The sequence below is a fragment of the Dermacentor silvarum genome, chromosome 7 (assembly GCF_013339745.2).
Source record: "Dermacentor silvarum isolate Dsil-2018 chromosome 7, BIME_Dsil_1.4, whole genome shotgun sequence".
In the NCBI taxonomy this organism is placed as follows: Eukaryota; Metazoa; Arthropoda; class Arachnida; order Ixodida; family Ixodidae; genus Dermacentor; species Dermacentor silvarum.
Window position 1 is genome coordinate 115,731,328 of NC_051160.1, and position 13,599 is coordinate 115,744,926.

General features: G+C 47.3%; 1 protein-coding gene across 1 annotated transcript; it reads right to left on the reverse strand.

Moving 5' to 3' along the window:
* Nucleotides 1–211: 211 nt before the first annotated feature.
* On the reverse strand, nt 212–9,876 carry LOC125947187 (uncharacterized). The gene is made up of 4 exons (XM_049671580.1): nt 9,649–9,876; nt 4,732–4,971; nt 1,117–1,467; nt 212–229 (listed from the first exon to the last, which is right to left on the reverse strand). Exons 1-4 carry the CDS (start codon nt 9,874–9,876, stop codon nt 212–214), a joined length of 837 nt encoding a protein of 278 aa, XP_049527537.1.
* Nucleotides 9,877–13,599: the final 3,723 nt, after the last annotated feature.

The following is a 13,599-nucleotide window of genomic DNA, read 5'->3' on the forward strand; positions in this document are numbered from 1 at the left end:
TGCAGCAAGGGCAGCAGACACAAAATGTTGGTATACGTGTTACATGCTCTGCCACAGAGTCGTCATTCAATTGCAAGAGATGGTTGTGTTAGGCTAGGTTAGGTTAGGTTGTTTGTCATCTGCCAGTGAAGCTAGACGATGGGCCCTTTCTACTTCTAGAGTATAGTCAGCTTTCCAACGAGTGCTCCCTGCGTATCGCCACAATGCTGCCTCATGGACTGTTGCGGGCCTGTACGTGTGAGCATCTGTGCTCAAAAACAATGTGGACAGCGGTAACACGTGCGCTTTGTAACCGTTCTCGGCAGTATAGCGAGGACGTTGTCAGGACAGCTGGGTTGTCTACTGAAGACGCCGCACGAAAGCTGGAACTTAATTCAATTTTAAAGGAAACGCGTGCGAACGATTTAGCTGCAGAGCCCTGCTGCTTAGGGAATCGATGATGAGTGAAGGGATACCCACGACGAAAGTTGGCTTACGTGACTTTCAGCGGGTGCTACTGACGTCATTTAATGAATTGGTGGGGAAGAGGAGAGAGCAGGCATGAGCTAGCTCCTTCGGCAACTGCTGTTCCACACTCTTACCCAGTGTTGACTTAAAAGGATCTTAAAGTGCGATATAGAAGGCAATAACTAAAAGACCACCAGGAATACGTTTAGCTTTCGGTGCTACCATGTCGCCTAAGGCCGGTGCACTGGTATCGCTGGTGCGTTGTGTGCGTGTCAAAAACGTGTAACATTACGTTATCACCAGCTTTGTTTACCGTATGGCTACGCAGCGTCCATGACACTCTATAGGTATAGACACTCCAAAATCAGAACCTATACGCTAAGGGTTATAGAGAAACGATTGCACCTACATGTCCTACAATCCACGGAATATTTACTGGTCAATAGCTATTTGTTGCATGAGAAAGACCAGGCGGACTATAAAGTTAAGTGCAAGTATAATTCTTAAAATGACGAGCCTGGCAAGTCGCACGCTGGATAAAGCTGTGTGGTGACGGATGAACAGCGTGAGGAAAGACCTCCTTTGCGTGGTCGGATCTGTCACCTATAGTAACTTATTTGGCCTTGACGCGCCATTTTTACTAGGCAAATAACAGGCGTTTTCACGCACCTGCGGCACGGTTATGGCATCCAACGTGCGCGTCACGGACTCCAGCCCTTGCGCGACGAGTAGCTCGTAGGTGCCGAGCTCGTTCTCGCGCCTCCATCCGTCGCACACGAACTGCGTGAAGCTGTCGCAGGGCCGCACCGACTCGTTAAGCGAGCTGCTCAGCCGCCGGCCGTACTCGTGGCACTCGTGCGTGTGGCACACCCGTACAATGGGGGTGTCCTTTGCGCCGTCCAGGAGATAGACGAGGAATGCGAGCGCGACCGCGGTGAGCAAGACGGCGACGAGAGCCAGAAGCAAAAGGCAGGACCAGCGTGGCGGAAATCCATTGCAGCGCCTTTCTGCACTGGATTTCTAAAGTACACAAAATTCACGGTCGGAAACGTCTGCGTAATTGCAGTTCCAGCTGTTGGCGAAGGCTTCCAAGATTTGCAAGACTTCCAAGGCTAAACACAATGTGAAACGCGTTCTGCATTGAGGTAGATGACATTTCTTTAAACTTTTTATTTATATTGTATTACTCTGGCTCCTACGAGTAGTTCTTCGACAACCCTAGAAAATACACAGAAAAATCGGTGAAGTAGCTTCACAAAGCACCACTGGCTTTTGGAAAAGAACGTTCCTGGAACTTTATTTGAAAGATCATCGGGAGTAGGGAAGATCACTACGTCCAGAAAACTGCACTTTGCATCGGAATCCCGTGGCAGCTGTTTTAATAGGCATACACTTGGTGGACTTCGGCTAGTGCCTGCAACAATGTTGGACACATCTCAATGCCGTGCACGTTTTGAGACACGTCCATGGCTACTTTGCAGTGCTAGGAGACTTAGTCGTGTTTGGAAGCAATACTTGGAGATATTTCTGGAAATCTTCGTCAACAACAAGAATGTTTCGATGCACTTATGAGTTATTATGTGACAATTGCACTTTCTCGTATACCAGAGTTTCATTGGTGTTGAGAGCAACTGCCGATCAATGCACACGCCACGGTAAAGCGAGAATATCGACACCACCGGCTTACAGCGCTGTGCTACCATTGCACAGCAGCTGTACCGTTGTGATGTTTTTTAAGTCAGAAATTATAATGGCGGCCGACATGGTAGCGTTTCTTTCGCTGAGGAATGAATAAAAGTTAGCCTGCGTAACAACGTTTAGCAGTGCTTGAAAATAATTTGGGCTCAATTTATGTCCGGAGGCATCTAATAAATGATCCCTCATAGCCATTGCAACGCCCCAGTAATTATGCACGAAACTTGGTTTAATGCCCACCACAGGGAAGGTTGTAGGTTTTAAACCATTTGCCACAGGCTGGCCCCCCAAAATAGGGTCAAGTGTCCCCACATTCTGACATTCTTCATTGCTGAACTGTTTCAGGAATGTATTTGCGCTTTTCCAAACATCCATCGGCATTGCTTGAGCTGGAGCCATTTCAACTCTCGGTTGGACGGTCTTTTTGCTTACACGGCTTATATGGTGAATTCGAGGGGCGCACGCGAGAATTGAGGTCGTGTTCAGTGGAATTTTGACGGTCGTTGGGCACGAAGGCATGCCGCCTGCGCATCCCCACGCGCATAAACAAGCGCGCACACATTATTAGCTGTAGTGAACCCAATTTCAAGCTTTGTAACGAGAATATGTATATATTAGCACCGCCTCTCACTCTTGGTGGAAGAGAGCTACAACTCTAGTAGCCGGTTGAAATTGTAAGGCTTTTTTGTACACTGAAAAACTTGCTTCACACCTCTAGTGTCTCATCTCTTTCGTGGTGGTTTCGGCTGTCATATTAGCGAGGACAGCAACCAAGGAGTGCATTTTCGCTCATAAACTACCCCAACAGATTGCGAAAAACGAACGGTTGAGAGAAAGCACCAACATTTACGGTCAACATGTACTTTCAAACTAATTTCTGGGCACGTCATGCAATGCGCAGAGCAGACAGTGTGTGGTCTATTGAACTCGGACACTACTTACGTTAAAATAATTCCTGACCAGGTCATGCACTTCATAGAGCAGGTAATTTGCAGTTTATTTATGTAATAAGCTGATCTCAATCTAATTTCTGCAATGCGTAGCTATGAGTCGTCAACGTCTAGGCAGCCACACTCCCGCGACTAATTCTTAAGGTAATTCCACAGCAGGTAGTCTGTGGTCTATTGAAGTAACAGAATCTGTTCCAAGGGAACATAGACGCCATCGATGACGGCGGAAGATTATATGGTGCGAATAGATCAGGAAGTTTGCGGTGATAGGGTGGGGGCAGCTTGGCTGCCCAACGACATGGGTAATAAGAGGATGATGGGAGACGTCTCAATCCTGCAGTAGACACAAATTAGGCTGAAGGATGCCTGTCTAGAGGTATGAATGATCAGTATCTGTTAGAGAAAGGAGAAAAATATTTCTCCTTTCTCACATTTGCACTGCGAAAATGGCTCGATGTATTTAAAATAATATTCAAGCAGTATCTGCGCGTTGTAATGCTATCGCTCGAGAAGGCCGTCCGTGTGAACGAACGCGGCAAGAATAAACGTGGGCCATGCAAGAACCTGTCACCAAGGCGTCGCCGAGCACAAAACATGCGCTCTGGTTCAGCAGTGCATCTCTTGCTGAAGGCACGTCTCACACAAGAGGTGCACTGCATGAAAAAGTTTAGAGCATCTATGGGGATCACGCTGTCTTTAAGTAATAATCGTCATCTATCTTGTGTAAGCTTTCTTTGGTGCTCTGTCCGGTTCTTTAAGCTTGACATATCGTTCCTGACATGAAGTATCTGGCGCGAAGGGCTAAAAAAAAGGAGCTGTACCAATATACAGGGTGTTTCAGGGAACACTTTCAAAAATTGTTAAAGGTTTCCTGTGGCAAATAGCACAATTCGAGTTCATGAGCTGGTCTACTCGAAGAGGCGGACATTGCTTGCAAAAAAATTGAAATGCGTAATCGACTAATCAACAAAAATTTGCTAATCAGGTTTTTCACTACTTTACGGTCCATATTGCAATTTACCAATTCTAGCCGCGGAGTTCGCTAGGCGGATCCACTTGTAACGAATTCTCAGGACGACACCAGTTTTGAAATATTAATTCCCGAACTTTGCTGAGAAATGCATTGGCGTTCCAGTTACTTTCTTAACAAAACGTCGTTTCACGCATTGAAGCACAAAGGTAACTGTAACGCCAAAGCATTTCTCGCCAAATTAGCCGATTATGCATTTCAATTTTTTTGTGCAAGTATAGTCCCTCTGTTTAAGTAGACCAGCTCATGAACTAGAATTGTGCTATCTGCCACAGGCAACCTTTAAAAATGTTGCTACTGTTCGCTGAAACACCCGGTAGATGGCGATAATTGTTTTGGTCGAAGATAAGCACCAATAATTGTATTTTTTTATATTTAAAGTGCGAGCGCTGTGAGCCTCAACAACTTTGCTGTCGTACAAAGCCCCTAGAATGGGAGCAGCCTGCAGTAGCACTCATAGATCACACTTTAAACAAGCCAATCAGCAGGTAGTATAGTAACGCTACAAGTACGAGCACGGTCATTATCCGATTTATTATTGCGTGCAAACCAGTGATACGAGGTCACGCTACAACAACGCTTGGTAAACAGAGTCTTCGAAGAACGTACTGTCGCCTGCGCCGGTTTCTTGGATTCTTCGCTGGTGCCTCTGCCATCTTTGCCACCGAGGTCATCGAAGGAAGCGCGAGGCACCCCTACTGCGCTGGCGACCGCCCCCAATTTCTTGCTGCCTGTGGAGCTCAAACTTGCGAGGGACATCGGCGCGTGTAATTTCCTGGCTTCGGCGGTCGCTAGGGTTGGGAAGCCCTTGCTGGTACCGGCCCAGCAGCCCTGGTGTTGCTCTTTAGCCTGCGAGTGAGGAAGTGTAACGAAAACTTCGTTAACAGCTGTTCAGTTTGAAACAATGCAGAGTACGGGAAGACGTAGAAGAGACACCATTACTAATGTTTTTTTCCCCAAAAGGTGAGGTCTCACCAGATCCGTGTAGTGAGAACTTATGGGTCGAGACATCCATTCAGGAATCAGAACCGGTAGCGCGTATCCACAGAAAGTACTCGCGCATCGCCGATGACAGCTTGGTGTTTCTGCTTGGTTATCCAGCGTTTCGTGTCCGTGGTCTCAAGTTTCAGAGGAGAATAACATTAGGTCCTGCCAAATCTTCGCTTAACCTTGCCGAAATGGCTGCTGATCAGCTTTGGGCACTACAAGCGCGCAGGCTCGGTGCGTAGATCACGATGTGACGAAGTTGTCCGCAAATTAAATAGTTTTTTTTCGTGCCGTAACCACGATCTGATTATGAGGCACGCCGTAGTGGGGGACTCCGGAAATTTGGACGGGCACCTAAATCTTTAACGGTCACCTAAATCTAAGTACACGGGTGTTTTCGCATTTCACCGCCATCGAAATGCGGCCGCCGTGGCCGGGATTCGAACCCGCGACCTCATGCTCAGCAGTCCAATACCATAGCCACTGAGCAACCACGGCGGGTCTGTCTACAAATTACTACACCGACGAACGCCGCGAAAACAGCAGCTAATTTTAACAAAAGCCAGCGCGCTATTCTCCTCGAAAGAACCACCCCAGCCACGCGCGAGATGACGTCACAGACATGGTGCTTCCGCGTCACACGCATGCGCCGCCTGCACCACCACAAATGGACAGCAGCAGCCAGAATAACTCGGTGATTCCCCGCGAAATGCAAAGCTTGCTGAAACCCCTCTTGAAATGCGCCGCACAGAGGTAAAAAAAAAAAAAAAATGGAGCCTGGTTAGCCAGAAAAGAGAAGGAGGTGGGTCAGTGAATCATGCTGTGCCCGAAAAACTTTCGGTCCCAACTACAACGCTTTCAGACGGTGGACTACCCTTCGCATCCAAGGAGGTACTGCTGGCGGACATGGTCAGTTTATGAGAATAAATGGTGGTGTCAAGAAATGGAAGCGGCGCGGAAGCAGCAGCAGCGCACATGTAAGGAAGTAGCGTTAGTCAGCTAAGTTTCAGTGTACCCGGGAGGCACTTGCCGTGTCCCGTGCACAGAAGTTTTGCAGTTTTAGCACTCCCATGCTCTTGAAGAGAACACAGTACGGAGCCGCGTTTTGCAAATGATGGAGGAGCATCCCCTCGAATTAGTTGGTCGCTGGTGGTGCCCGGGTAGTCTTTTTTACTGCTGTTCTCCATGTATTCGCTCTCCGTAAGACCCGTGGTTCACGTTATCAAGTTGCATATCAAATCCTAAAGGATTTATTAAGGCGAAAGCCTTATGGTCTCATCAGTCAGTCGACCATGACAGGAAACGCGTCGACACGAAACGTACACAAAGGCTACGAACCCTCGAATCCACACGTTTGCTTTTAATTATGGCTACGAACCGCCGACCTTCGGCGGGAGTCGAACCCACCACCTCTGGTGGTGATTAAGACGAAGTTAATTAAGACACAGTAATTAAGATAGAGTTAATAAAGACACTCGACCTTTGGTGGGTGGCGAACCCACGACCTTTGGTGTTAATGAAGGCGAATATACTTATGGAACCGTTAATTAAGATATAGTTAAGTGAGGCACTCGAACCCACGACCTGGGGTGGGAGTCGAACCCCCGACCTTTGGAAATGAGTTAAGAGGGATGACTAAGTGACGTACACTAAGCGAATTGAGGGGGATGTCTAAGCGAATTACGGGGATGAGTAAGCGAATTAAGAGGAATGAGAGAATGTGAAAAAGAGATAATGTATAAGTCATGTGTCCGTCTTTAATGTATCGGTACTCGGGCTTTCGCCTTCAAGTTGTCTTAAAGGAGGCATGACACCCAATTTTCAATCATAATCTGTATTGTGTGAGGTAATCCTTGTGCGTTCAAGAACACGCTGGCAAAATCTTAGCGCACTTTAGCCAGCGCGTAATTTGTAATTTAATTTTGAATATTACACTCGAACGGCATAGCAGTCGAGCAACACTGGCACGCTCACCAGCCGTGACGTAACAAGCTGCATGCTTGCGGAGCGAGCGAGTATATTCCGTCAAAGAATCCGTGTTTCAGCTGTGCGCGCATACGGGAAACTTCTGCTTTGTTCTGCTTACCATTGGAATTGTTCAACTTGCTGCGGCTGAAACAATGCCACCGCGGTGTCTATGTATTGCCATCTGATGCTATCTGATGTCAAAGCGAACGGAGCAAGGAGTGCTCCGTATAGTTCATCAGCTTCCCCAAGAAACCCGTCAAGCGTAACGCTTGGGAGATGAATGTGGGCAGGATGGGCTGGCGCTAATGTGACGCTTTTGTTTTGTTCGCGGAACACTCCACGCCAGACAGCTACAACGACGATTTGCGCCTGCTCGCCGAGTTTGGGATACCCACGAAGAAGCTGAGGCTGTGGGCAGACGCGATGCCGACCGTGTTCGCGCACCGACCCATCCGGTAGGCAGTGCCCCGGCGAAACGTCAGCCTGGCTATTTTTTTAACCGATATCGGGTGCAAAAAGCAAGTTCAAGTAAAGGTTCTGCCAAAGCGCACATCGCGCTTTCAACAAAAAACTGAAAGGTTTCTTTGGCGTCATCACCATCATCATCGTCATCATCATCATCAATAGCCTATTTATGTCCACTGCAGGACTGAGGCCTCTCCCTGTAATCTCCAATTACCCCTGCCTTGGGCTAACTGATTCCAACTTGCGCCTGCGAATTTCCTAACTTCATGACCCCACTTAGTTTTCTGCCGTCCTCGACTGCGCTTCCCTTCTCTTTGTATCCATTCTGTAACCCTAATGGTCCATCGGTTATCCATCCAACGCATTACATGGCCTGCCCAGCTCCATTTCTTCCTCTTAATGTAAACTATATAGAATATCGGCTATCCCTGTTTGTTCTCTCATCCACACCGCTATCTTCCTGCCTCTTAACGTTAGTCCTAAGATTTTTTGTTCCATTGCTCTTTGTGCGGTCCTTAACTTGTTCTCGAGCTTCTTTGTTAACCTCTAAGTTTCTGCCCCATATGTTAGCACCGGTAGAATGCAATGATTGTACACTTTTCTTTTCAACGACAGTGGTAAGCTCCCACTCAGGATTTGGCAATGCCTGCCGTATGCACTCCAACACAATTTTATTCTTCTGCAAATTTCTTTCTCATGATCAGGGTTCCCTGTGAGTAATTTACCTAGATAAACGTACTCCTTTACAGAATCTTGAGGCTGACTGGCGATCCTGAATTCTTGTTCCCTTGCCAGGCTATTGGACAATGTTTGCCTTCTGCATATCAATCTTCAACCCCACTCTTACAATTTCTCGGTTAAGGTCCTCAATCATTTGCTGTAATTCGTCCCCGTTATTGCTGAATATGACAATGTCATCTGCAAACCGAAGGTTACTGAGGTATTCGCCGTTCATCCTCACTCCTAAGCCTTCTCAGTCTAAGAGCTTGAATACTTCTAAGCATGCAGTGAATATCATATTGGCTAGATTGTGTCTCCTTGCCTGACCCCTTTCATGATAGGTATCTTTCTACTTTTCTTGTGGAGAACCAAAGTTGCTGTGCAATCCTTATAGATATTTGCCAAGATATTCACGTATGCCTCCTGTACTCCTTGATTACGCAATGCCGCTATGACTACTGGTATCTCTACTGAATCAAATGCTTTTTGCATAATCTATGAAAGCCTATAATCTTTGGCGTACCCTCCTTTTATGAGAGGACGATCTACTGAGTCGGGGGCATGGCGAAGCCATAAAGTTTTTACTGATTTCGACAGCAGTGTCAGCCGCCCACCACGCAGCCCAACAAGGTGATGTGAGAAGAGTTGTGCGTAGACAAGACCTGCCGTCGCCAGCTGTACATCGCCGATAACCCAATAAGTATGGCCAAGGTTGGTTATCACGCACAAGTTAGCCCTTGCCACCTGGAAATTCGTAGGTGAGAAGTGAATAGAAGACAGGAAAGGTAAAAAAGAGAGATACATAGAGAGAACGGTCAGGAGAGGGGGACAGGAAAAGCTGCCTGCCGATTACCCCTGGGTGGGTCAGTCCGGGGGTGCTGTCTAAGTGAAGCGGAGGCCAAAGAGGTGTGTTGCCTCCGTCGAGGCGCCGTAAAGCTTCAAACACCCGCCATCGACTCACCCCCCAGGATCCCCTTGTCCCCAGACACGGCTAAGCCGCACACGGCTCCACGCCGGAGGATCCAACCCTCATGTGCTCGGGTCGGGAGTGTCGTAACACGCCATACGCCTGTTTACACAGACGCCCCTGCGCGAATGATGATCTAGTTTACAACGCAGCTGTTTGGACTAGTTTACGACGCAGCTGTTCGAAACATTCTTGGAGCACGAAATTAAAGCGAAGAGAGATGAGGGTTCGCGTTGGTTAGCCTCATTTACAGCTCGCGTTCGGTGCATTTTTCGCTCGCTCTCGGGAATCATCTTCTTCTGTCTCCGGGATTATGGTGTACCATAAACGCCTAACAAATGAAATTAATACAGCTATGCGTCATATGAAATGAAACTGTATAGAAAGAATGGCGCCGCGCGCACGAGCGCAATTCTTACCTCTGTTTGCAGCATTGCTGACGGTATGGCCTTGGCGGCGTCGTCCTGCGTGCGGAAGGGCTTGACTCGGCCGCACTCGGGCGGTGAGATCGACTTGTTGGCACGTTTCTTGGGGGCACTTGTTGTCTTATGTGAGGGATCCAGCACAGCTGCCATGCTATCCTTAAGTCTGCTCAGCGCGAAAAAGAAAAAGAAAGAGAGCAAAAACATGAGACGTGTGGCAGACATGTGAAACCGCAAAAAATAATTAATTAACTTTGTGCTTTTACGTGTGAGACCCACGATCTGATCATGAGGCAGGCCGTAGCGGGAGACTGCGTATTAATTTTGACCACCTAGCATTCTTTAACGTGCACACAGTTCACGGCACATCAGCGTTCTTGCACGAGCGCATTGCTCTTTGGGAGGCCGCATTCCGCCCCCATTGGAATGCCGCTGCCGCGGCCCGGATCGAAACCACGACCCCGAGCTAAGTGTCCGTGGCTTGGCCAGACATGCTTTTTACGGGAGGGGAGGGGGGAGGCTGGGTCATTTCCATTGATTCAATACAATTTTATTTCATTTTTTTCACATCAAAATGGAGGAGGCCCGAACAAAAAGTGAAATTTTGTTCACTTGACAGGAATTCGGGCCCCTCTTACAAGGCAGCACTACATTACATGTTATTTTTCCCATAAAGAAACACACTCCTTATGCGTCATCACAATTCACAGAAAGAAAGCTATAAAAGCACATCAAAATAAAAACAAAAGAAATACACTTGTTAATTTATATACACTACGAAGACACACGAAAAAAAAAAAACACCGCCCAGGCACTCGACACAGATGGTTAACCAGCGAAAATGAAACGTGTGGCCCCGTTGTTTAGCAGTGGGTTAATCCCGACTCTGTATTGAAGCGTTTCTCAATTATTGGTTACATGTTTGTGTTTGTAGTGGAACGCAAGCGCCAATGGCGGGCGGATGCTGCTAACCACGACGCCGAGCTAACTCGAGATATCGAACGCATGCGACAACCGCGAGCCGAGGAGCCGGCGTCAATAACGACGCTGCCAATGGCGCGCGCGCTTGTTCAGCGTAGAGAACGACGTAACTGACGCCGCAGCCAATGGAGACGTTTAGCGAAACATGGGACGAACGGTTTTTCGTTTCGCCTAGCCATATACAGCTTTCGCTGTAAAAAATGAGCGCAGCTTGCACTATTGGTGCACGGCTGGAGCAAATAGCAAAGCTTGTGATCGACCTAGCTTAATCCGACAGCGCTGGATACTCAAACACACACTCTCGCGTTCTCGTTCTCGAAACTCGGGATCTTCGACTCAACGACGCCTCTTCTCGGCTGGAGCTTCGGCACGGTATTCCCGATCGGCTCTCCGCCGACGCGCTGATTCTCGCGTGGCCGCACGATGCGCTTCAAGATGAGCGGCTTCTTCGGTTGCCCGGATCTTCTTTAGTCGTCCTATTGTCAAGGCTACATGTACTCGGCACAGAGTCGACGAGCAGGGGCGTAGCCAGGGGGGGGGGGGGGGATGATGGGGCTCTAACTCCCCCCCCCCCCCCAATTTTTTCGTGCGGCATGCACCGCCGACCAAAAGTATACCACCGACGCCGGGAATCATTCTGGATTCTGTCTACAATGTCTTTTTCACGCTCGAAAGACATTTCGGCACGAACATTACGAACATTGCGAACTCTGCCTGGATTTCGTGGCAACGCCCTTGCACCTGGAGTCACGTAACGCAATGAGCCCCATCCGAGCACAAGCTTTCAAGGGCTTTCGATAGCGAGCGGGCGCGTTGCGGCATCTCGCAACGGCCGCGGAATCTACGGAGCGCATGGATTTCAATTACGAAACTTTATGGGTATCAAGTTCTCATAACTTTTGACGCCAAAGGTGCACTGACATCTACAAAGGCGTTCTTTAAAAGATTTTAAATTCTGGAATTTTATGGGGTTGATGTTCTTGTAAACTTGGGCCAACATGCGTGCACTGGAGCCCTCGTGTCCAAGCCGTTCCCGAAATGAAAGCACGTGTTCGAAATCTTCCACACACACGAAAATACTAAATATCACCATGACTGTGAGTTAGCAGCTGATAATTTTCTCCAAACATTTTCAGGAAGCGTGCCTAATGTGATCGATCAGCTGGACCAGGTCAGGCAAAGTAAAATATGAGAAAACAGAAGAAAGTAAATGGCCTATTATCGAGGAACTTTTTTGCGGGCGACAAGGTCTGGCTCTCCGTGGCCACGGGGACAGTGGCCCTATGGATTGAAGCATAGCCCCCACTGAAAATAGAAATATTTTCAGAGCGCTTTCTGGCATGCGAGCTGATTGTGGAGATACATATCTGAAGAACCAGTTGGAAAGTTGCCCCAGTAATGCCTCGTATTTAAGCCCAGATGCACAAAACCAAATTATAGTAATTTGTGGTGAAATTATCAAAGAAAACCTAGTTGCCAAAGCAGGCTGCTTCTCCATACTTCCTGACGAAACGACGCACATCGCTGGAATCGAACAGCCTACTGTTTGTGCAAGTTACCTAAACAAGAATGCCACCGCCATCGAGTTAGCATTTTAGGTTTTAGCACCGGAATAGATGCCCTCTCTCATTGCGACTGCAGGTTCTATCTAAATGTGTACAAACTGCTGCAGATTCTATAGTCACCCTTCCAGTGACCATTACCAGCGCAGAGAGAATATTTTTTAACAAGAGTTTACTAAAAAACAACTTGCGCTCTGCAATGTCTGTGGAACGCATGGTTAGGCTGGCGCTTCTATACACCCACAGAGACATCGGCATCAACGCGTCCGAAGTCATTGACCGCTTCGCTCAACTTCCCCGCCGAGAGAAGTTTGTCCTTTAGATAGCGAAGCAGCAAAAATCCATGCAAGTAAAAAGCTCTGTTCCTTCAGGTCCATAAGCTTGGAATTATGAAAACGTATGACTGTTCGTTAGCTTTTAAAACCGCAGAAATTTTAGCCGTTTATTCTGCAGTTAGCATCATGATCAAAATTATCATGCGAATACGAAAATTACGAGGACATCAATAACCAATTTTGACCGACCTTGCTCACTGAAAGCCCGGCCCACGCGGCGTTTGCCAAAAACACACTCGGATATTGGGTAGTTGAACTTGCCGCATCATCTGTGGATTTCGTTTGTCCTTTTCTTTCCTTTCTAGCTACCTGCTTTTATTTCTTTTTTGAGACGAAGCAATACCCTCACTTAATTTTGGGTGCAGAATAATTGTTGCCAGTGCGCAGGCAGTTAAATTACACATTTTCGTACTGATTTCTGTATTATTCCTATATTATTCTACCCATATGGCGCTGTCGCGACTGCCGCATGGCCCGATTACAAATCACGATTTCTGCGATCATAGTTTTGTTCTTGCCTAGATCATCTCTCTATCTGTGCGCAAAGTTTACTATCTGTGACTACGCAACGTGTTTATTTGCTTTGATCTGCGCATTATATACAGTGACGTTTGCTTAAATACGTAGATTTATTGGAGACTTATACCTATATTTAAATATCTGGTTGCGAGGTTTTGTGTATACAAGCAGTGAACTTTGTTTCCAGCGACACTTTTTTGCCCTTTATCAAGTTGTATCTTCGCATTTGTATATTCCATTCTATCTTCGCACTTCCAATGTATATTTTGCAGAACTCCTGCTTTTATATGTACCCACTGTTGCGACTATAACCTCGGTGTAATTACAATACACGACCGGTAACAGCTGTTCCTGCGCAATCTATTGCAACGAAGGACAGCGTCATTTAGGTTTTTCCCTGGCCGTTGCATATGTACAAAAATGTAAGCAAGGTTCTTGAATGACAAGTATTCATCAAAATATTTCTCAACTTGTTCATTTCATGGGCCTTTACGTAATTTATATCAGCTGCATGCACTGCTTTCCTGCTTTCGAACTGATATAGTTCTAAA

Bases quoted from the DNA above. Each gene is read 5' to 3' on its own strand.
- LOC125947187 (XM_049671580.1), bottom strand. From the start codon at position 9,876: ATGTCTGCCACACGTCTCATGTTTTTGCTCTCTTTCTTTTTCTTTTTC. The intron at 4,972-9,648 runs GTAAGAATTGCG...CCTCACTCGCAG, and splicing joins CAGCAATGCTGCAAACAGAG to GCTAAAGAGCAACACCAGGG. The intron at 1,468-4,731 runs GTACGTTCTTCG...TGTGTACTTTAG, and splicing joins AGAAACCGGCGCAGGCGACA to AAATCCAGTGCAGAAAGGCG.